Source organism: Rhinoderma darwinii, chromosome 12 (genome assembly GCF_050947455.1).
Source record: "Rhinoderma darwinii isolate aRhiDar2 chromosome 12, aRhiDar2.hap1, whole genome shotgun sequence".
NCBI lineage: Eukaryota > Metazoa > Chordata > Amphibia > Anura > Rhinodermatidae > Rhinoderma > Rhinoderma darwinii.
Window position 1 is genome coordinate 78,810,351 of NC_134698.1, and position 21,657 is coordinate 78,832,007.

At 45.5% G+C, this 21,657-nt stretch overlaps 1 protein-coding gene across 2 annotated transcripts in view; it reads left to right on the forward strand.

The window, feature by feature from the left end:
• Positions 1 to 21,657, forward strand: part of PPP2R5C (protein phosphatase 2 regulatory subunit B'gamma) — a 70,261-nt gene that overhangs the window by 5,615 nt on the left and 42,989 nt on the right. For both annotated transcript variants that reach the window (XM_075844242.1, XM_075844241.1), the window contains exons 2-3: positions 1,456 to 1,521; positions 4,664 to 4,823. In XM_075844242.1, the coding sequence (XP_075700357.1) occupies positions 1,456 to 1,521; positions 4,664 to 4,823 (226 nt within the window). The remainder of the gene's footprint in view (positions 1 to 1,455; positions 1,522 to 4,663; positions 4,824 to 21,657) is intronic.

Here is a 21,657-nt window from a genome sequence, read left to right on the forward strand (position 1 = left end):
TGTGACTGATATCAGCCGCTCCTCTTATATCACTCCAGCACTATTATATCCTCCAGAGACATTACATTATATGTGTGACTGATATCAGCCGCTCCTCTTATAACACTCCAGCACTATTATATCCTCCAGAGACATTACATATATGTGACTGATATCAGCCGCTCCTCTTATATCACTCCAGCACTATTATATCCTCCAGAGACATTACATCATATGTGTGACTGATATCAGCCGCTCCTCTTATAACACTCCAGCACTATTATATCCTCCAGAGACATTACATCATATGTGACTGATATCAGCCGCTCCTCTTATATCACTCCAGTACTATTATATCCTCCAGAGACATTACATCATATGTGTGACTGATATCAGCCGCTCCTCTTATAACACTCCAGTACTATTATATCCTCCAGAGACATGACATCATATGTGACTGATATCAGCCGCTCCTCTTATATCACTCCAGTACTATTATATCCTCCAGAGACATTACATCATATGTGTGACTGATATCAGCCGCTCCTCTTATAACACTCCAGCACTATTATATCCTCCAGAGACATTACATCATATGTGACTGATATCAGCCGCTCCTCTTATATCACTCCAGTACTATTATATCCTCCAGAGACATTACATCATATGTGTGACTGATATCAGCCGCTCCTCTTATATCACTCCAGTACTATTATATCCTCCAGAGACATTACATCATATGTGTGACTGATATCAGCTGCTCCTCTTATAACGCTCCAGTACTATTATATCCTCCAGAGATATTACATCATATGTGACTGATATCAGCCGCTCCTCTTATATCACTCCAGTACTATTATATCCCCCAGAGACATTATATGTATATATGTGACTGATATCAGCCGCTCCTCTTATATCACTCCAGTACTATTATATCCTCCAGAGACATTACATCATATGTGTGACTGATATCAGCCGCTGCTCTTATATCACTCCAGTACTATTATATCCTCCAGATACATTACATCATATGTGTGACTGATATCAGCCGCTCCTCTTATAACACTCCAGTACTATTATATCCTCCAGAGACATTACATCATATGTGTGACTGATATCAGCCGCTCCTCTTATATCACTCCAGTACTATTATATCCTCCAGAGACATTACATCATATGTGTGACTGATATCAGCCGCTCCTCTTATATCACTCCAGTACTATTATATCCTCCAGAGACATTACATCATATATGTGTGACTGATATCAGCCGCTCCTCTTATATCACTCCAGCACTATTATAACCTCTGGGTTTAGCGTCCCTTTAGTACTGTTCTTTCTTGGTAGATCTAATCTGAGCAGCTTTCTATTTCTCGGCAGGCCGCTATTATAAACCATCTCTATTTTCCTTGCAGGAATACTGGGAAGCCGGGATCAGATTTTACTAAAGACAATTTTTTTTTACATTTTATTTCAGGAACCTCCAAAAATCGGAAAAAGTGGCAAAAGTGGAAAAGAAGGACAAGACAATCCTGAACTTGAAGTGAGTGGTGACTACACGGGGGGATTTTATCCCCTTTCTGCCTCCAGCTTTTCTCTAGTGAAGCTGAGACATTGAAACGGAGCTCAGATCAGAACAGAAAATAAACCCTACATGCAACATCAGAGGAAAATCCACAATTATGGGAAGGTCTAAATGTCGTGCTCTTAAAGGGGTTATCCGGGGACCAAAAATTGCATTGTGTTAATATTTCTATGTAAAAAGAAGTCACTAATGTATAAAATTCAGTACTAAATCTTGCAGTTCAAATCCGGTGAATTGTTCCTGGAAGTCCTGGAGCTTTTCTAATATTGACGACGCGCCGCCACGGCCCCACGTGACTGAGGGCTTGCCTCCTGTGCTGTTTGTGTCAGTGTGTTATCAATGGCATTACCGCAAGGGGCTGTCACATTGCCTATTGCTGGAGTCCCCGAGCGGAGCATCAGCTAGCGCTTTGCTCGGGGCTCCAGTCCGCATCATCGTATCAATTTTCTGTTTGTCATGAATATTTGGCGTTTATGTTGGATGAGCTCCCACTTTCTCCAGTATCCGAATAAGATCTCCGCTGATGGCCACGGGTTTTGTTTTTTTACTCACACCATGAGGCCACCAATTGATTGTGGGTTGGATAACCCCTCTCTATGCTGCACGTTCCCTGGTGACCCCTAAACTCAGGGGGTTCTCCTAGCCGGTTCCTCATGGGGCCAGCTGTTATCACCAAGGGAACCACCAGCTTCATGCTCATTTCCTCTGCTGCGAAGAGAACTGAATATTGCAGAATTCCCATAGACTTCAGTGGACTCCTGCTTGCTGCCGCTCCCTACTCTGTGTAATGTGGGGGGCGTCCCGAACATGGGGCCCCCCTTCTGTCACCTAAATATTTTTGTAATTTTTTTTTTTAACAAAGTTATTATTTTTTTATTTTTTTTTCAAAAGTAATAATATATATTAAAAAAAACTGTATAAATTAGGTATCGCCATAATCGCATTGCTCTTCGGAATAAAGTTAAGTTGTCGGTTTTTACTGCACGGTGAAAGCCGTAAAAACGAAATCAGTTTTTTCCAATGTCAGTCCGCAAATAATTTTTGGTTGAGTTTCCCAGTACATTAAAATGATGCCAATAGAAACTACGACACAAACAATAAGCCCCTCACGCCGCTCCATTGACGGAAAAATAAAAAAAGTTATGGCTCTTGGAAGGCGGGGAGTGAAAATTGGCTTGGTCTTTAAGGGGTTAAAGCGTTATGGTGATTTTTGAAACCACAAATCTGCTGACATTTTGGGTGTTTGCCCTTTATAAGTAGTGATATCTCTGAGATAGATCTACATTACATTGTGCACTAGACATTATGTAAACAGACGGTCCTTCCAAAATTGGCAGCGTTAACTGTTGATCTCGTTTAAGTAAATTTTATGCGGTCAGGATCAGGCAGACACGTGCAGTATGTCATCTGGCACCTAGCAGGTCTTCAGACACCAGGGTAAGATTGATAGGAACGCGTATTCTCCACTCAGGCTTATATCCTAGATGCATAGTCTGTTCATATATACTCCAGTGCTGCATTCACAATTCTGCTGGAAACTGTCAGCAAGCTTGTCGACAGATACGCCCCTAACAGTTTTTAGCTGAGGTTTTTCTCAGATTACTGTACAGTCCCTGCTGTAACGCCAACCCTTCCCTGAATGCAAATCACCAGGCGCAGCACGCGGTCATCGATTTGATTGTCCCTTTGCTTACAATGTAGAGCTTGTCGCTTTATTCTACACGCTCCTGACTTCCTGCGCGTTTTGTATCCTCCTAATCTTCGCGTTCTGTTCTGCAGCACACATACGGCTGCCATTGACATGAATGTAAATGAGAAACTGAGGACGTCGAATGCAGGAGCGTGAAATTATATTTATAATATACGGGGGAAAGAGTCCTTTAATCCGGCAGGGGGACCGCGGATGTTGGATTTCTAAATGCTCGGTCCTTTGTTTCTGCGGTAAAGAGTCGGAGGCTTACCAATCCCCCCCCCCCCCCCCCCCCCGCCAATAAATTTATCATCTGCCGTGTTGGAGCTTTTATGTTGTTAGTCGTAGGTTATTATAGAGGATTTTTTTCCTCCCTCCCTACTAAATTTGCTGATTTATCAGTACGTGATGGGTGATGGTTGTGCGGGCAGGGGGTGGTTTTTCATACTGATGAACTATCCACAGGTCCTCAATATATGATCAGTGGGGGTCCGACACCCAAACCCTGCACCGATCAGCTATTCTGGCTGCCTCCGGCACGGGAAGTTTTTCAGTGGTCGGTGCCAGACGCAGATTGCTTGGACCACTGTATAGCGGCTGTGCTGCAACACCGCAGTTCTGCTCCTATTCAAGTGAATTTGAGCAGAGCTGCAGTAAGGCCTCATGCACCCGTCCATCACCGTTTTCTGGGCCGTTTTTAACGGATCTGTGTGGTTTCCGTGTGTACTCAGTGTCTGTTTCCGTTTTTAACGGACGTTGTGCTTCCGTTTCGTTTCCGTGATTCCGTTAAGAAAACAGAAGGTTTTGAACTTGTCCCAGTCTGTGAACTTTGGCACGCCCTGCCGTTGCTAGGGCAACGGATCCGTCAAAAACGGATGGCACAAGGAAGCCTTCCGTGTGCCGTCTGTTTTTGTTTTTTTTTGACGGACCCATTGACTTCTTTGGGCCCCACAGTCTCGGAATCACTGACCAAAGTAGGACGGGCTCTACTTCTGACGGAACGGAACAACGGATCAGTCAAAATAACGGAAGTGTGCATGGGCCCATTGAAATGAATGGGTTCAGGGGGCTATCGGTGACAAAAACGGATAGCACCCTGAAGGAAAACACTGAAATGGGCATGAGGCCTAACCCAGCACGGCCGCTATACAGTCCGAGCCAACTGCTTCCGGCACCGACCCTGCAAAACTTCCCGTGCCAGAGGCAGCCGTAACATCTTATCGCTGTGGGTCCAGGTGTTGGACCCCCATCGATCATATACTGTTTTTTTGGATAGGTCGTCAGTATGAAAAACCGCCCCCGGCCTGTACAACCCCCTTTTAATCTCATGTCTGATCAGCTTTATGTTTTGGTAAATATCCGTAAATGTATTTCCTTGTAATGAATAGATCTGTTCATTTTGTTTTTTAGGTGTCTAACAAGAAAGCAAACAGTACCCCTCCACCAGCTCAGGTATCCAAAATCAAGGTACCCACCCCTCAAGTTGTCATTAAGAAGGAAAAGCGACAAAGCTCCTCGAGATTCAACGTGAGCAATAACCGTGAACTGCAGAAGCTAGCGGCTCTAAAAGGTAAGTTTGTTGTTTTTATTGCTCAAAATTGGGCAACACCCATTTCCTTTTTGCAAATAATTGCCTTCCTCCTGGTTGGGTGAAGGTTACTGTGTTTACCGACGTATAAAGACCCGGCATCGTTCCTTCAGAAGGGACCTGCAAGACTTTCGACTTCTACATTATCAGCAATTCTTCAATATACAATTATTGGAATGACTTTCTTTACAAGCCCCGCAGGCAGTGTCAGCACAATTTCCTGCAGACTGTATTATGTCACTGGGCTGCTCAGAGAAGCTGTCACCGTGCCTGTCAGCACATAGCGGCAGCCTTTCTGAGAACCTCCGATGAATACAGGATCCCATCAATTATGCCTGTGTTCTGTTCACAGCGCAGCGGCCATAGGGTTAACATCATGCACTCCTTGTAAAAGAAGCATTCTCAATAATAGGCATTTGCTGATGACGCTCTTCCCTAAAATAATAATTAAAGCGGCAGCCTCCTCTCCATATTCTTTCTTAAGACAAATGTTCTTAATAGAGAGGGGTCCCCGTGTTTTGGACTCTCCCATTAGCCAGAGTGAAATCACTACAAAGAGCAGATCTTAAAGAGGCTCTGTCACCACATTATAAGTTGTCTATCTTGTACATGATGTGATCGGCGCTGTAATGTAGATTACAGCAGTTTTTTTTTATTTAGAAAAACGATAATTTTTGACGGAGTTATGACCTATATTAGCTTTATGCTAATGAGTTTCTCAATGGACAACTGGGCGTGTTTTACTATATGACCAAGTGGGCGTTGTACAGAGGAGTGTATGACGCTGAACAATCAGCATCATGCACTTCTCTCCATTCATTTACACAGCACTAGCGATATCACTATGTGCAGCCACATACACACACTGTAACGTTACTGCAGTGTCCGGACAATGAATAGACATTACCTCCAGCCAGGACATGATGTGTATTCACAATCCTGACTCTTCGCTAACACAATCCCGACACTACAGCACAGCAAGCGTAATTTCGTTTGAAATTACAGTTTACAGCGTAATACGCTTGCTGTGCTGTAGTGTCGGGATTGTGTTAGCGAAGTGTCAGGATTGTGAATAGACGTCACGTCCTGGCTGGAGGTAATGTATATTCATTGTCCGGACACTGCAGTAACGTTACTGTGTGTTTATGCGGCAGCACATAGCGATCTAGCTATATCGCTAGTGCTGTGTAAATGAAGTCTATGACGCTGATTGGTCACCGATTGGTCAGCGTCATACACTTCTCTCCACAACGCCCACTTGGCCATATAGTAAAACACGCTCCCAGTTGTCCATTGAGAAACTCATTAGCATAAAGCGAATATAGGTCATAACTCTGTCAAAAATGATAGTTTTTCTAAATAAAAAACACTGCTGTTCTCTACATTACAGCGCCGATCACATCATGTACAAGATAGGCCACTTATAATGTGGTGACAGAGACGCTTTAAGGCCCTTCTACACTGGCCAATAATCGGGCGAACGAGCGTTCACAATTCTTGTTTACGATCATTGCCCTGAGTAAACAATCAGCCGTTCATCGGCCGATCGCATCTTTTATGCCGCAATAAATATTATCGTGTCCCTTTTTTAATATGCAAAGCCAAGTAAGTTGCTTGTCTATTGCCCAGGGTCTCGGCAGTAACCATCCCTTTTATCGACCGCGTCTTTACCATAATTCATTATCAGTGCAAACCTTATAGCTTGTTCAATTCAAGTTTAACCTTTTCATTGCCAAGGACGTATGCAAAACATCATGACTTGAAAATGATTAAAACCAAGGAATTTTAGGTTTTAAATGATAGCAGGATCATAGCTCTAGTGGCAATATTCGGGGTGCAGCTCTTGGTTTTTAGTCCGGGAGCAGGATGAAAAGTTTTACTTCCTGGTTCTGTGTTTGTGTAGGGGAGGGGGAGCTGCAAGTGAGAGCAGGAAGAACGGCTAACAGACGGTTACTGTCCACTTTCCTCCTGTTAAGCCTCCAATGACCCCAGGAAATCTGGGGGGGAGGGGGATATAAAGGAACTTCTTCACGTTACCATCAGTTGCACATCTTATCACCCCCTATGCCGTATAGCGAAGGGTTAAAGCCAGTAGTGTTGCTGGAGGCCTCTGTCACTGATGTGGTTACTGCGTTATTTGCGGTTTGACAGGCATAACTAATCCATGGCCACTGTCCGAGTCCCAGCTCTGATAACCATTGTCATGTATTATGGTTTGGCTGCATCTTGAGCTTATTCTGAACAAAGCGTCATTCTTCAGATACCCGGGTGGTCTTCAACTACAAGTCTAAAGTGTTAATTAGCTGAGAAGCCAGCGGTTTGTTGCATCCTGAGGTCCATTTGATGATAGTGATGACGACATGGGGTGAGATGTGTAGACCAGAAGAGAATGTGCCAAAACATTGCAAACCAGTATCAAGATTAAATGAGCGTTTCTCTAGAAGCCGCTTCTTGAACTCTTCCACACTTGTTTACGTCCGGATATATGTGCATCGAAACTTCCTAATACTTTACTCGGCCACTTTTACAAACCTCGCGTTCAGTCGTGTCTTCTAGTCATGCACAATTTGTTAAGCTCCTGTATTACACTGTGCTCTGCTGCATTGCATTGTGAAAGATGCAGAGTCTTGTTTTTGTGCATACCCCAGACTCTACTAGACGGGACCTGGTGTTAAAGGGGTTATTCCGCCGTAACATATTATCCCCTATCCACATCGCTTTCTCTTGATCGGTGGGGGTCCCAGCAGTTCGATCAAATACGTATCACCTATCCTGCGGATAAGTTATTATGGTGGGATAACACCCTTTAATTTCTACATATACAGTGCACCTCACTATGTGCTGTACTGGCACTGAACCAGCAGGGGGCTGCCGGGAGATGTAAGCTCAGAATTGTGAAGGCCCCCTCCCTGCACACGACCGTAGACGGTCCGCGGTCTGTCACCCGCATTTGCGGTCTTGCTCCTATTATAAAGTAGAGGAGCACAGTTCGCAAAATCAAAAAATAGGATGTCCTATTTTTTGCAGGTCATTTCTATGGCCTGGACACTTACCCGTAAATATATAGGAAGGTGTCCGTGGGCCATAGAAATGAATGGGTTGCGGATCAAAATGACTGTCCTGTGCATGGGACCTAACTCGGCATCAGTACAAGATCTGTAAAGTGTTTGTAAGGTCCTCGACTGTAAATGGGAGTCCAGGCTACTTGGGGTAATGATCTGGTAAAGCAGGATGTTGGTTCCGGGGTTAACGCTGGTGTCTTGGATTCAAATCTGGAAAGGAGCAACATCTTCACGGAGTTCGTACGTTCTCCACGGTTTTTGTGTTGGTTTACAATCTCCTTTTATACTCCATAGTAATGGCTAAAGCAGATCTGTCCTCATACAAGGGTCTCCTGTGTGCAGCAGAGTATGGGGACAAGTCCGCTCTATTATTAGGCCCAACCATACAAAAGAAAAATAATGCTGCTTGGCTAATAGCGCTAACAATTAATATCACAGACTTGTAACTCAGTAAAGCATGGACTGCCTGGTCTGCCATGGCTGGACCCTCTGACGACCATATGACCATAGACGGGGGTTGTCGTCATGAGCCCCCTCTTTGAAGGTGTTCTCTCACGAAGAGATCCCATCTTTGAAAAGAAGCTGGGTCCACTCCCCATTTTAGCCCATAGAGCGGGAGGTCATGAGGATGGGCCCTCCTCTATGATGTCTATATGCCCGAATAGGCCATATAGACGGGGGCTCTTTTTGTGAAACAACAGGGATAATTTTACCTCTCGTGTCACGTTTTTAGAATAAGATTCAGTGGGGGCCTTTAAAGTGTAAAACTTTTAAAAAAACGTTTGACATGTCAGAAGTTTTGATCGGTGGGAGTCCGAGCACTGAGACCCCCACCGATTGCTAAAACGAAGCGGCAGAAGTGCTTGAGTGAGTTCTGTGCCGCTTAGTTTTTGATCAGCTTTCCTCTGAGCAGTGCACGGGCTTAAAAGAGAGTCTATAAATCTGTACATTCTCATTCGACTCTCCGAGGAAAGCCGATCAGAAACTAAGCGGCCCAGCGATCGCTTAAACTGAGTGGCAGAAGTGCTCTAGTGATCGGCGGGGGATCAGAACTTTTAAAATGTCACTATGACAAGTCAAAAGTTTTTAAAAAGTTAAGTTACTCTTAAAGCTTGGACTCCTTTATCAACATTACACACACGGCGCTCTGTGAAGCTCCCGGACCCCTTTGTCACTGCTCGGAGATTTCCTTCAGTCTTCAGCAGTGTCTGTGTTACATCTGCCAGTAATGAAAGCGTTAAGACTTTACTGCCGTTCCCACAATCAAGAGAGAAAAACGTGAGCGGAACAGGTTTACCTCGTGTTCACTTGACTGATACTTTCTTTTTTCTCATTTGGCTTGGGAGTTAGTTTGACAAGCTGCCAAATTAACCCCCCCCCCCTTTACATTTTGTTAAAGGTTCGTTCTAGGCGGCAAAGCCCATTAAATTCACTGTCTCTGTTCTTTTGATGGAATATTTTAGCCCAACCCATATGGCATTGTCATGCCCGCCAATAAATTCTTGAAACGCGGCTTTAATTACTAGAGAAAAGCGTCATCCTGCTACGTTTCCTCATGTGGAGTGTCTCTATAATCCTCGTACCGGCCAGTGTAACCAGGTATCAGCACCAGGTCCGGCACTGGAGGCTCAGCACCAGGTCCGGCACTGGAGGCTCAGCACCAGGTCCGGCACTGGAGGCTCAGCACCAGTTCCGGCACTGGAGGCTCAGCACCAGTTCCGGCACTGGAGGCTCAGCACCAGTTCCGGCACTGGAGGCTCAGCACCAGTTCCGGCACTGGAGGCTCAGCACCAGTTCCGGCACTGGAGGCTCAGCACCAGTTCCGGCACTGGAGGCTCAGCACCAGTTCCGGCACTGGAGGCTCAGCACCAGTTCCGGCACTGGAGGCTCAGCACCAGTTCCGGCACTGGAGGCTCAGCACCAGTTCCGGCACTGGAGGCTCAGCACCAGTTCCGGCACTGGAGGCTCAGCACCAGTTCCGGCACTGGAGGCTCAGCACCAGTTCCGGCACTGGAGGCTCAGCACCAGTTCCGGCACTGGAGGCTCAGCACCAGTTCCGGCACTGGAGGCTCAGCACCAGTTCCGGCACTGGAGGCTCAGCACCAGTTCCGGCACTGGAGGCTCAGCACCAGTTCCGGCACTGGAGGCTCAGCACCAGTTCCGGCACTGGAGGCTCAGCACCAGTTCCGGCACTGGAGGCTCAGCACCAGGTCCGGCACTGGAGGCTCCGCACCAGGTCCGGCACTGGAGGCTCCGCACCAGGTCCGGCACTGGAGGCTCCGCACCAGGTCCGGCACTGGAGGCTCCGCACCAGGTCCGGCACTGGAGGCTCCGCACCAGGTCCGGCACTGGAGGCTCCGCACCAGGTCCGGCACTGGAGGCTCCGCACCAGGTCCGGCACTGGAGGCTCCGCACCAGGTCCGGCACTGGAGGCTCCGCACCAGGTCCGGCACTGGAGGCTCCGCACCAGGTCCGGCACTGGAGGCTCCGCACCAAATTATAAAAGTGACAACCAATATGGCTGCAAAACTTGTTGTCACTTTTGGAAATGTTCGCTGCAACTGAATAGAAAAATGGCTTTCTTTATAAGTTAAGCTGCCCATACACTTGTTCTTCTGACTATTAATTCACCCGATTTCCCCATTCTCATGAACGCTCGGCTCGATGTGTTTTCATTGGGGAGAGGAGAATAAGCCGGTGCCAGACTCTTCTGGAAGCCGCTTATCTCCTGCAGGAGCAGCGAATGGGGCATTTTAAAATCCAACATGCCCGATCCATTTTTTCCCGCTGACGTCTGCTGTCAGGGAGAGTCGGGACACCCCCATACACATTAGACAGTTAGCCTGTCCTGCCAAAAATTGCGGATTCAGATGAATAATGGCCATCTTTAAAGAAACGAACAAATCCCCCCCCCCCTCTCGTCTCCGAAAACGCAGTTACAGAATATCCCATAGAAATGAATAATGTTGTTTGCCACAGCCAACAGTGCTCCCTCAATGTTACAGCCAGCCACAAGCATGGGGGATCAGAAACTGCACTGTGTGAACAAGAAAGGTGATCTCCGCTTTGGACAATGCCTTGTTGGGGTCCCTTGACAATAAGCTGATCACAAAGTATCCTCTTGCTAAGACCCTGAGCGATCAGGTTTGATCTGTGGGGAAACCTGGCAGTAAGAGTTCCGTTTCCCTGCAGCGCCACCACAGGAGAAATGAAGTATTACTCCGTGTCCATTCATATCAATGTGTTGTCTGTGTAATACAGGACAGGACGGGTCCTCCAGAGAGAGACGCTCTATGTAACTGCTCTCCACTCTGACCAAGAGATGAGGATCCTGAACATGGGACCCCCCCCCCCCCCCCCCCTATTAACTCAGAATCCCCTAATAGGGTGTATGGCGGTGGGTTTTCTAAACTGGACTGCCCCTTTAATGGCGGATCCAGATGGATTTCTTTGATTTTATGTAATTTCCCACCAACTTTTGTATATTATATATTAATGTACTTTTTTTTTTTTTTTTTGCTCTTCGGCCGCCTGAATCTATATGACAATGTTTTTTTTTAGCTGATCTATCAAACATTGAAACCCTCCCTGAGTGATTCAAGGTTACTTTTGTATTTTATTTGGCGCGGTGCAGCTGCGGTTTATTATTCGGGTATATTCCACCAGTGTTCTAAAGTGTTTTCTGATTAAGGCAGTATATTTTATAACAATACTGAAATTCACACGACCTACAGGAGAGAGAGCCTTTGTGGAGTCTAACAAATGTCCTTGCATACCGTATATGTGAGTGATCGATGGTGCCTTGAGAAGTTCAGCAACTTTCTAATAAACTTGGTGTTTCGATTCTCCACCATTTACATGATTGCTTGCTGTCAGTGAATGGAAACACTGCATCAGATGTCATAATAAGCCCTGCAGCTGAGTCAATTGGACATTATCAGGATAGGTTTTCAGTCTCTGGATGGAAACAAGGCTGTTTCCATTCGCTCACAACAAGCAGAGATCTTGAGCTTGTTAATTATTGTTCGGCTATTAATGGGAAGTATTCGAGCGGATAGGTGAAAAATGTTATCTAGGTGGTAGTCCACCCCCCCCCCCCCCCCACTAATCGTAGGACTGCGTTAAAGGAGGCATTTGTATGGACCAGGGGGTCGAAAATGGAAGTTGCTGCTCCATACAAGTCTGTGCGTAAACAGACGAGCGACAGCACTTGGCCGGTTCCGTTACTCGCATAGAGTAGAATGGACCGCCATTTTTTATTCTCTGGGTCTGACCACAGGGACCTTCCCTATCCACGTGCACCACGCCACTGAAAGACAGAGTGCGGACCATTCTACTTTACATCATGACCCGGGAGGTGGCTCGCTGCAGTCACTCTCTTTAAGGGCCAGTTCACACTGAGTTTTTTTTTACCCATTTTTTTTTTGACTCGGAAAACGCGCCAAAAAAACGCCTCCCATTGATTTTAATGGAAGGCGGACATGTTTTTTCCCCGTGAGCGGTAAAATCGGCTCGTGGGAAAGAGAAGAGACGGGCCCTATCTTTGGCCATTTACATCTCTGACCTCCCATTGACCTCAATGGGAGGTAGAGAAAGTGTTTTTCGCTGCATTTTTGCCCGCGGCGCTCAATGGCCGAGGGCAAAAAGCTGCGGCACACGGCGTGCAGGCAGAGCAAAATCTGCCTCAAAATTCCAGCCTGCAAAAAAAACTGTGTGAACATACCCTTATAGCAAATTGGAGATGCAGACACGGATAAGCGTGGTCCCCTCTCCTCTGGACACCCCTGCTCTCAGCTGCTGCGTGCCCCCCCTCCCCCACAATGAGACATTTCTACACATCCAATCACATCGTGCCATAAATATCTATAGTAGAAAAAGCCCAATATGAAGCAAAAACATCCGACTTTACAAGCCAGTCATCTATTATGTGTTTGGCAAACGTTTGCAAAGCCTTCTGACATCCTATAATTGTGGTTCATGGCACCTGATTAATAACCGGGCCGAGAGCGCATGTGACTCGGGCATCTGGTTTACTTCACGAGCCCGCACACGGGCGACCTTCGTGTGTCCCTGCGACAGATTCATTATTTAAGGCTCTATTGTTTGTGCCATGTAATTGACCGTGAGACCCGAGTCCTGCGGGGCACCAGCAGTACAGCTCTGGAGGGCACTGCCAGGTTCATCGTGCCTCATTTTTTTTTAATACCGAGGAGATCGGAGATCACCGCTGCAGCCTGGGAGTAATCATCAGAATGCTATGACTAGGAATGAAGAAATCCAACAGCTTCAGAATAAAAAAAGTAAATAGTCTTGATTTTAAAACAAATCTACTGTTTTGGGTATACAGCTCCTCTGCAGAACTATGAGTCTTCATGTTTACTGATTACAAACCATTTGTAGTCTGATCCTACAGTCGTGTTTCACTCCACGGTCTCGCTACCCTCTCTACTATTGTTTCTAGATTTGAAAAAGATGGTCTGCATAGGAGCTGTGTGCACAAAACGGTTGGAAATTTTCAATCAAGACCATTTGCAAAGTTGCTTTATTTGATTTTATATACATACAAATGTAAAAAAAAAATGGTTGCAAAGTGAACATATCCTTAAGTTAAGGCCTCAGGCGCACGTCCGTGCGGTATTTATGGTCGGTAAATACTGCACGGACGGGCCGCAGTGTGTCATCCTCATTGCGCATCGCGCTCATAGTAATAAGGATAAGAGCACAGTCCGTAAATGCGGAAAAACAGGACATGTCCTATTTTTTGCGTCGCATTTCTACGACCCGAACACACACACCTGTAAATATACGGGAAGGTGTCTGTGGCCGATAGAAGTAAATGTGCCAGTATTTTATCCGCAATTACAGATCCGTAATTGCGGATAAAAACTACGGACGTGTGCATGGGGGCCGGATACTGTGTAAACGTGGCAGAATAGGGCAGAGGAAACATTAGTCCTGATTTGTATTATCAAAGGCATTGAGTAAAGCTGGCCACAAACTTCTCACTGCACCCTGAATCCAACCAACTTTCTAATATTTATGAAAGGTTTAGGTGCCTGAACCTAGAATGACAGCAAGCAGAGATCTTCAAACCATGAGTAATTAATACAGAACATATACTAATAACTTATAAAAAAAAATCAATAAACCGTACTACCCCTTTAAAAAATAGCTGCCTGCAGATTGCACACTAGGTGGCAGTGTACACAGGAATTGGACGCGACTTTATATAGAAAATGTTTTTTGCGGATAAAAACTACGGACGTGTGCATGGGGGCCGGATACTGTGTAAACGTGGCAGAATAGGGCAGAGGAAACATTAGTCCTGATTTGTATTATCAAAGGCATTGAGTAAAGCTGGCCACAAACTTCTCACTGCACCCTGAATCCAACCAACTTTCTAATATTTATGAAAGGTTTAGGTGCCTGAACCTAGAATGACAGCAAGCAGAGATCTTCAAACCATGAGTAATTAATACAGAACATATACTAATAACTTATAAAAAAAAATCAATAAACCGTACTACCCCTTTAAAAAATAGCTGCCTGCAGATTGCACACTAGGTGGCAGTGTACACAGGAATTGGACGCGACTTTATATAGAAAATGTTTTATGGGCTAATAACCTGTTACTTGCCAGTTAAGAATATATTTATAACCTCCGCAGCCTGTAGTATGTTGGCCTCACGTGGTTAGTGGGCAATTTACACGACATGACCTCCTGTATGACGATGCGGTCCATGGTCAGAGGTATCCTGCACCTAAAGAAGTGCCCCTTTATAAGATGAGCTTCACTGAGATATGTGACGTAATGATCATAGGGGAAGGGATTATTCTGGACTTCCTACTGGCAGTCTCCAGCCTGAAATGGCTGATAACTGGGAACAATAGATTGCATTTAGTTCCCTAGTAAATGGAGAGCTCATCGCTAATCCAGCTTCTAGTTGGTTGGGTGTTTGCTTAGATCACTGTTGGTTAATTAGTCGCAGTTTATGTTATACTCCAGAGCTGCATTCACAATTCTGCTTGTTATTGGAAATAGTCCACGGGAGGTTTCTGTCCTCCATGAACTCACCTTAAGGCCCCATGCACACGACCGTATTTTTCATCCGTAGTTATGCACCGTAACTACGGACCAATTCATTTCTATTGGCCACGGACACCTTTCAGTATTTTTAAGGATGGGTCACCGTGCTGAAAAAAATATAGAACCTGTCCTATTCTTGTCCGTAATTATGGCAGTCTCCCATAGAAGCCTATGGGCGAGACCGTAAATACGGACGGCTACGAATGTGCAACATGCTGATGACATCATTTGCATCCTCCCTCTTTTTTTGTTTATGGATCCGTATTTTTTGTTTATGGATCCGTATATAGGGATGGAATACGGATCGTATTTACGGACAGTATTTCGGTATACATGAAAATACGTTCGTGTACATGGGGCCTAAGTGAGGAGAAATTTGTGCTCTGGTCTGGTGTCCATAGCGAGACAGAAAAATAAATGCTGCATGCAAGTTACAGTGCCTAGTGTCAATACTACACCTCCCAGAATGCAATTCACCAGAACCAAGTTCTGGGCAGACACAAGGAGGGAATGCTGGGATATTTCATCTCTAAAGCTGGTAGAATAGTGTGTGCAGCTCTGGAGTATAATACAGGATATAACTCAGGATCAGTACAGGATAAGTAATGTCATGTATGTACACAGTGACTCCACCAGCAGAATAGTGAGTGCAGCTCTGGAGTATAATACAGGATGTAACTCAGGATCGGTACAGGATAAGTAATGTATGTACACAGTGATCCACCAGCAGAATAGTGAGTGCAGCTCTGGAGTATAATACAGGATGTAACTCAGGATCAGTACAGGATAAGTAATGTAATGTATGCACACAGTGACTCCACCAGCAGAATAGTGAGTGCAGCTCTGGAGTATAATACAGGATGTAACTCAGGATCAGTACAGGATAAGTAATGTATGTACACAGTGACTGCACCAGCAGAATAGTGAGTGCATCTCTGGAGTATAATACAGGATGTAACTCAGGCTCAGTACAGGATAAGTAATGTAATGTATGTACACACTGACTCCACCAGCAGAATAGTGAGTGCAGCTCTGGAGTATAATACAGGATGTAACTCAGGATCAGTACAGGATAAGTAATGTATGTACACAGTGACTGCACCAGCAGAATAGTGAGTGCAGCTCTGGAGTATAATACAGGATGTAACTCAGGCTCAGTACAGGATAAGTAATGTAATGTATGTACACAGTGACTCCACCAGCAGAATAGTGAGTGCAGCTCTGGAGTATAATACAGGCTGTAACTCAGGATCATTACAGGATAAGTAATATCATGTATGTACACAGTGACTCCACCAGCAGAATAGTGAGTGCAGCTCTGGAGTATAATACAAGATGTAACTCAGGATCAGTACAGGATAAGTAATGTACGTACACAGTGACTCCACCAGCAGAATAGTGAGTGCAGCTCTGGAGTATAATACAGGATATAACTCAGGATCAGTACAGGATAAGTAATGATATGAATGTACACAGTGACTCCACCAGCAGAATAGTGAGTGCAGCTCTGGAGTATAATACAGGATGTAACTCCGGATCAGTACAGGATAAGTAATGTAATGTATGTACACAGTGACTCCACCAGCAGAATAGTGAGTGCAGCTCTGGAGTATAATACAGGATGTAACTCAGGATCAGTACAGGATAAGTAATGATATGAATGTACAAAGTAAATAAGCTTTTATATGTAGATTAATTCTATATGTAATCTGTAAAATGGGTTAGAGGTGGAGATACATTTTCATGACGTCTGTGCACAGTGACTGTAGGTGGAAGGCATTTTTGCTCCTGGACGGTATTTATCAGACCTTGCATTCAGTACTTGATATTTAATATACAATGGAGGCAGGTAAATTGTGGGGTTTACTGGTGGATCATGTAGGGAAACTTCTTTTTAATATAGAAGGAAAGTCATAGACCAGAGGATGACTTTAGACCCGGTCACGCGGGGTTAACATCTGACGGTCACCGGGTCATTGCTTCTGATTCCGTCTCCACCGCTTTATCTTCTCCTTTTTATAACGTCCAGGTACGGCTCTCGGTGCCATGAGTTTTATGTTCTTTTCTTTGTTCTGATGATTGGCATCGCAGGATCTGTAGGCTGCCGTCAGTCACTGGACCCCTGTTTCTCCGAGCTGCACCCCGCAGAGCTGCACAGTTGGGAAACTTTTAATTAAAAGCTGATACCTTCAGTTTTACCCTAATTGGTATAAATATTTATTATCTATTTGATTTTAGTGATTGGCAAGTTGCTGGATTTAATGTAAGGGGAAGTGTTCTAAAGCTGGAGCGTTCCTCCGACTGCCATCCCGGACCTGCTCATAAATCTACACACCCAGCTGAGCATGCATGTTTATTCCAATGCAGGAAAAGGAGGTGAGCCGCTGCCAGACACGGGGAACAAACGATTGGGTATGCTGAAATCTAACATGTCTGACCCTCTCTTCTGCCACTTGGGAAGCCCTCTGTACACATTAGATTGTCAGTGAATCCAGTTTGTTTTGCCAGAATCTGCCAACTATATGGAAAGCTTAAAGGAGTTCTCCGCTTTAAAACAATCCCTTCTTGTTAGAAGAATCCCCTGATAATAGGTAGATGACAAAGTGTCCTCTGCCGGGACCCCCAGCGATCAGCTATAATCTGTGGGAAACCTGGCAGTAAGTGTTCAGTTTCCCTGCAGCGCCACCACAGGAGAAATGATGTATTACACAGTGTCCATTCATCATTGTATTGTCTGTGTAATACACGACAGGACGGGTCCTCCAGAGAGAGAAAGACGCTCTATGTAACCGCTCTCCACCCTGACCAAGAGATGAGGATCCTGAACAGAGGACCCCCCCCCCCCCCCCCCCATATTGACTCCGAATTCCCTAAAAGGGTGTATGGAAATAGGTTTTTGAAACTGGATCACACCTTTACGACCGAAGCTGCCAACTTTATTCAAATACATGGACGCCCCTTTACCCCGTGTCCTGGTGCAGGTGCAGACCAGTTCAGTCCCCTTGATAACCGTCCTAGTCAATTGACGGAAGTGGACCCAGCGAGGGAGGAAGCGTAACCTGCGTTTATTCAATTGTCTTATGTAAAGGGAACATAGAAGACGGTGCCATGAAAGCCTCACGCCGGCTGCTGCTAAAACCCATCCATAGACTCTCTGAATTATTCTCCAAAAATATCCTCATCCCCGCGTTACCTGCGTCCTCACACAATAGGATCAGTAAACAGTAAATAGGGAACCTGTAAAGAATCATCGGCGTTTAAGGTGCAGATTATGTTCCTTATGTCGGCTTTCTATTCACCTGTTTTATATTGGAGAATTTGCATAGATAGTAATCCCATATGAATGGCCCTGCACTTCTGGGTGGGGGGGGGTCTTAGACTATTTGCGGTCACCCACAAGGATCCTCTAGCGCCACACTGGTGTCATTTACAGCTGCTTCGTCTCGGTCTATGGGCTGCCGGTGTTACGCGCTGATTACCGTCATGGCGGCCTCTGACTGCGTTGCACTGATAAACGTCCAGGCTTCTGTGAACAGCGTCTCTATTCTGGTGATGGCGTCTGAGTTGGCAATTTCCGACTACCCTGATTGAATGTTATGATGTCTCCCCCCTGCAGGAAAAGGGTTAATTCCTATACCCTAAGGGGAATGCATATAATATATGGTGGTGTTAGGAAATGGCTTGTATCACTAGGACATCTAGCAGAGGGGAGATGGTGGTTTTTGCACCCGCTAAATGCTTATGCCCTCCTGCAAATTAGGGGGCTGGTGAGGGCAGGGGCAGAAATGTTGCGGACCACACACAAACGTTAATGTCTATATTGGACTGCTGCGGGATGTCATCACTTACATCAAATCCTGTCACTTATGGGACCCGCAATCTGATTTTTTTTTTAGGAACCCAATTACAGGGGTTTTACCGGATTAGAAAACATGGCGGTTTTCTTCCACAAACGGCACCCCATCTGTCTTTAGGTTGTGTCTGGTATTGAAGGGAATTGCTGCAATACCCTACATAGGCTGTGGTCAGGTGTGGCGCTGTTTCTGGAAAAAAAAAGCATCATGTTTTTCTTCTCCTGAATGACCTCTTTATCCTATCACTATGGTTTTTTTTTTTTTGGAGTGTTGGTAGAAACCAGAAAACTTGGATTAGAAACCTTGACTCCCCCAGTGCGGCAAGGGAATAGCATCAAGCGCTGAGCCACCGTGCTGGTAGTTTGCGGAAGCCTAGTGTGTTATATGTAAATGTGGCAGCGGAGATGTCTCTCAGTCAGTTGGGGGTGTAAAGGATTCATGTACACTTACTGCGCAATTAAGCGGGAAAAAGAAACGAAATCGGAATTTAGCGCAATGATCAGACTTCCTTTTGCCCATTTTGGTTTCTTCGTTTTTTTTTGTTTTTTTTCCCGGTTTCAACCGTATCTGCCTCCTCCGGACGTAAATACAGTTGAATTTAATGGTAGAGCAGGGAGCCGTAAGGTCCCTGCTCTACCATTTACTATGCATCGCTGGATGCTCACGGCTCGGCTAAGACCGGCGCGAGGCAGTGATGTCATTGCGCCTGTCTGTGCCGAGCCACACAGACCGGAGGAACAGAGTGATCTCCTCCACTCGTCGTTGGAATAGGGTTAGGTGAGGTATGTATTTTATTAGGGACTATTGAGGCTGTGTGTGGGCGGCTATGAGGGCATTATACAGCGTGGAGGGCAGCTGTAGGGGCTGTTATGAGGGTATTATACTGTATGGGGGCATTGTCAGGGGGTATATTGTATACAGCAGGCTCAGCGGATAAATCTTAATTTAATAGCGTAGAATGCAAATAGGGGGCGTGGCATGCAAAAATGGGTGTGGTCTAAATACTCATTCATTAATCGTAATTGAGGTTCGATGTTCAATTAATCGTGATTTTGATTTCGATCATAATCGCCCTACCTACTAGTGGTAGATAATGTGGCTCCTCAGGGGAGAGGTGAGGGATCGGTGGTGGCCCGGCAGGTTACGGATATCTTTCGGTATAGTGGATATGGTATACATTTGGTAGAAGTTTTATCTGCTAATTAATATGCACGGTGTAATGGGCACCAGGATGTATATTTGGCACTACAGTGACTACTCGGGACCTTGTTTACGGCTTGGCTTTCCAGGTTGTGTCGTGTAAGTTCATGTTCAGGTTTAATCCTTGCAGTGATGTCATCCGGCTGAGCCGGTAATCTGCTCTGATAGTTGTGACATTCTGCCGCACGGTGATCACGTCTCTTTATACAATGAAATGGCTTAAATTCTTGTCATTCTCCTCATGTTCTGTTGAAGAGTCATCGCCTCACTCAGATATAACGTGGTCGGAGGCGCACGTGAGAGACCGGCCTCAAAAATGTGCTGCGATGGTGATCTGCAGAACGTGGAGTGACGAAATATCATGAGCAGCTCTGCCGCTTTCTAATAAACTTTGTGTAAATTACTAATCATTTTTAAGATCTGCTTACTGTCAGTGAATGAAAACTTTCTTATTCGCTTGGATGTGCCTATAGAGAAGGGTCCTGAGTGAGTGGACACCTTCCAGGAGGGGGGGGGGGGGGTCTTCCAGATATTAAGGCGTAAGGACGGCAGTCGTTAACCAATATTTTTCTTGCCATTACCCATATTGTCACCTTTTATAAGAATGTTTAAGGGGTCATGTACATGGCCATATAACGGATTATTTCATGGTATGTTCCATCAGATGCTGTATTATAGTATAGCAGTGTAGTATGGCAAAGTTGGCAGTGCCTACGGGGCTCCAATATAGGAACTCCTGTGCCATTGTACAGACCCTGCACCCAGCTTTTATCTATGAGATCATAAAGCGATGTCCTAGTGACATGTCAGAAGTTTAAATCGGAGCACTGAGACCCCCACCGATCGCGAAAACATAGCTGCAGAAGTGATCGGGTGAGCCCTGTGCTGCGTTTTTCCTGATTGGCTTTCCACGGATAATCAAGCGTAGTAGTGTACGGCCTCCTGGACTTTCTATTGAGCCCGTAAACCGATCCGAGGAAAGACGATCAGAAACTAAGCGGCACAGCGATCACCCGAGCGCTTCTGACTCTGTTTTAGCAATCGGTGGGGCTCTCGGTGCTCATACCCCCAATGATCAAAACATTCTGAATGGTGGAGGTTCTTCCTATGGGTCCCACACCGATCCAGAGAATGAAGGGATAAGGGTCCAGCAAATGTGCAGCTTGCCCCCCCCCCCCCCCCCCCACACACTAAGAATAGTGACCTGTGTATCTGCCAATCTGAGGCAATATGAGGGCAGTTAGGATGAGAGCGCCCGTATACTTCATCCGAAACTGCAAAAACGCAGCTGTATTCACCTTTTAGGTGGAGCTGGGGATAGATTTACGAAAATCCTTCCTCCCTTATGTGGTAACTGCTGTTTCACTCAGCTTTGCGGAACAAGATCTGCATGCAATATTGTGAAATACGTCAAACACCAAATCATGTCTAAAAAAAAAAGTCCCCCCCCCCGCAGTATGTCGAGATTCCAGATATTTTATTCAGCCGTCTCTGTCTGTGCAATGCCATACAATAGCAGTGGTCAACCAGCTTTCCTAAGGTACTGAATGATGGGTGTACTAGTTATTCAGAGACTTTCTGCACCCTTTATCACTGCACTGCCAGGAAAATTT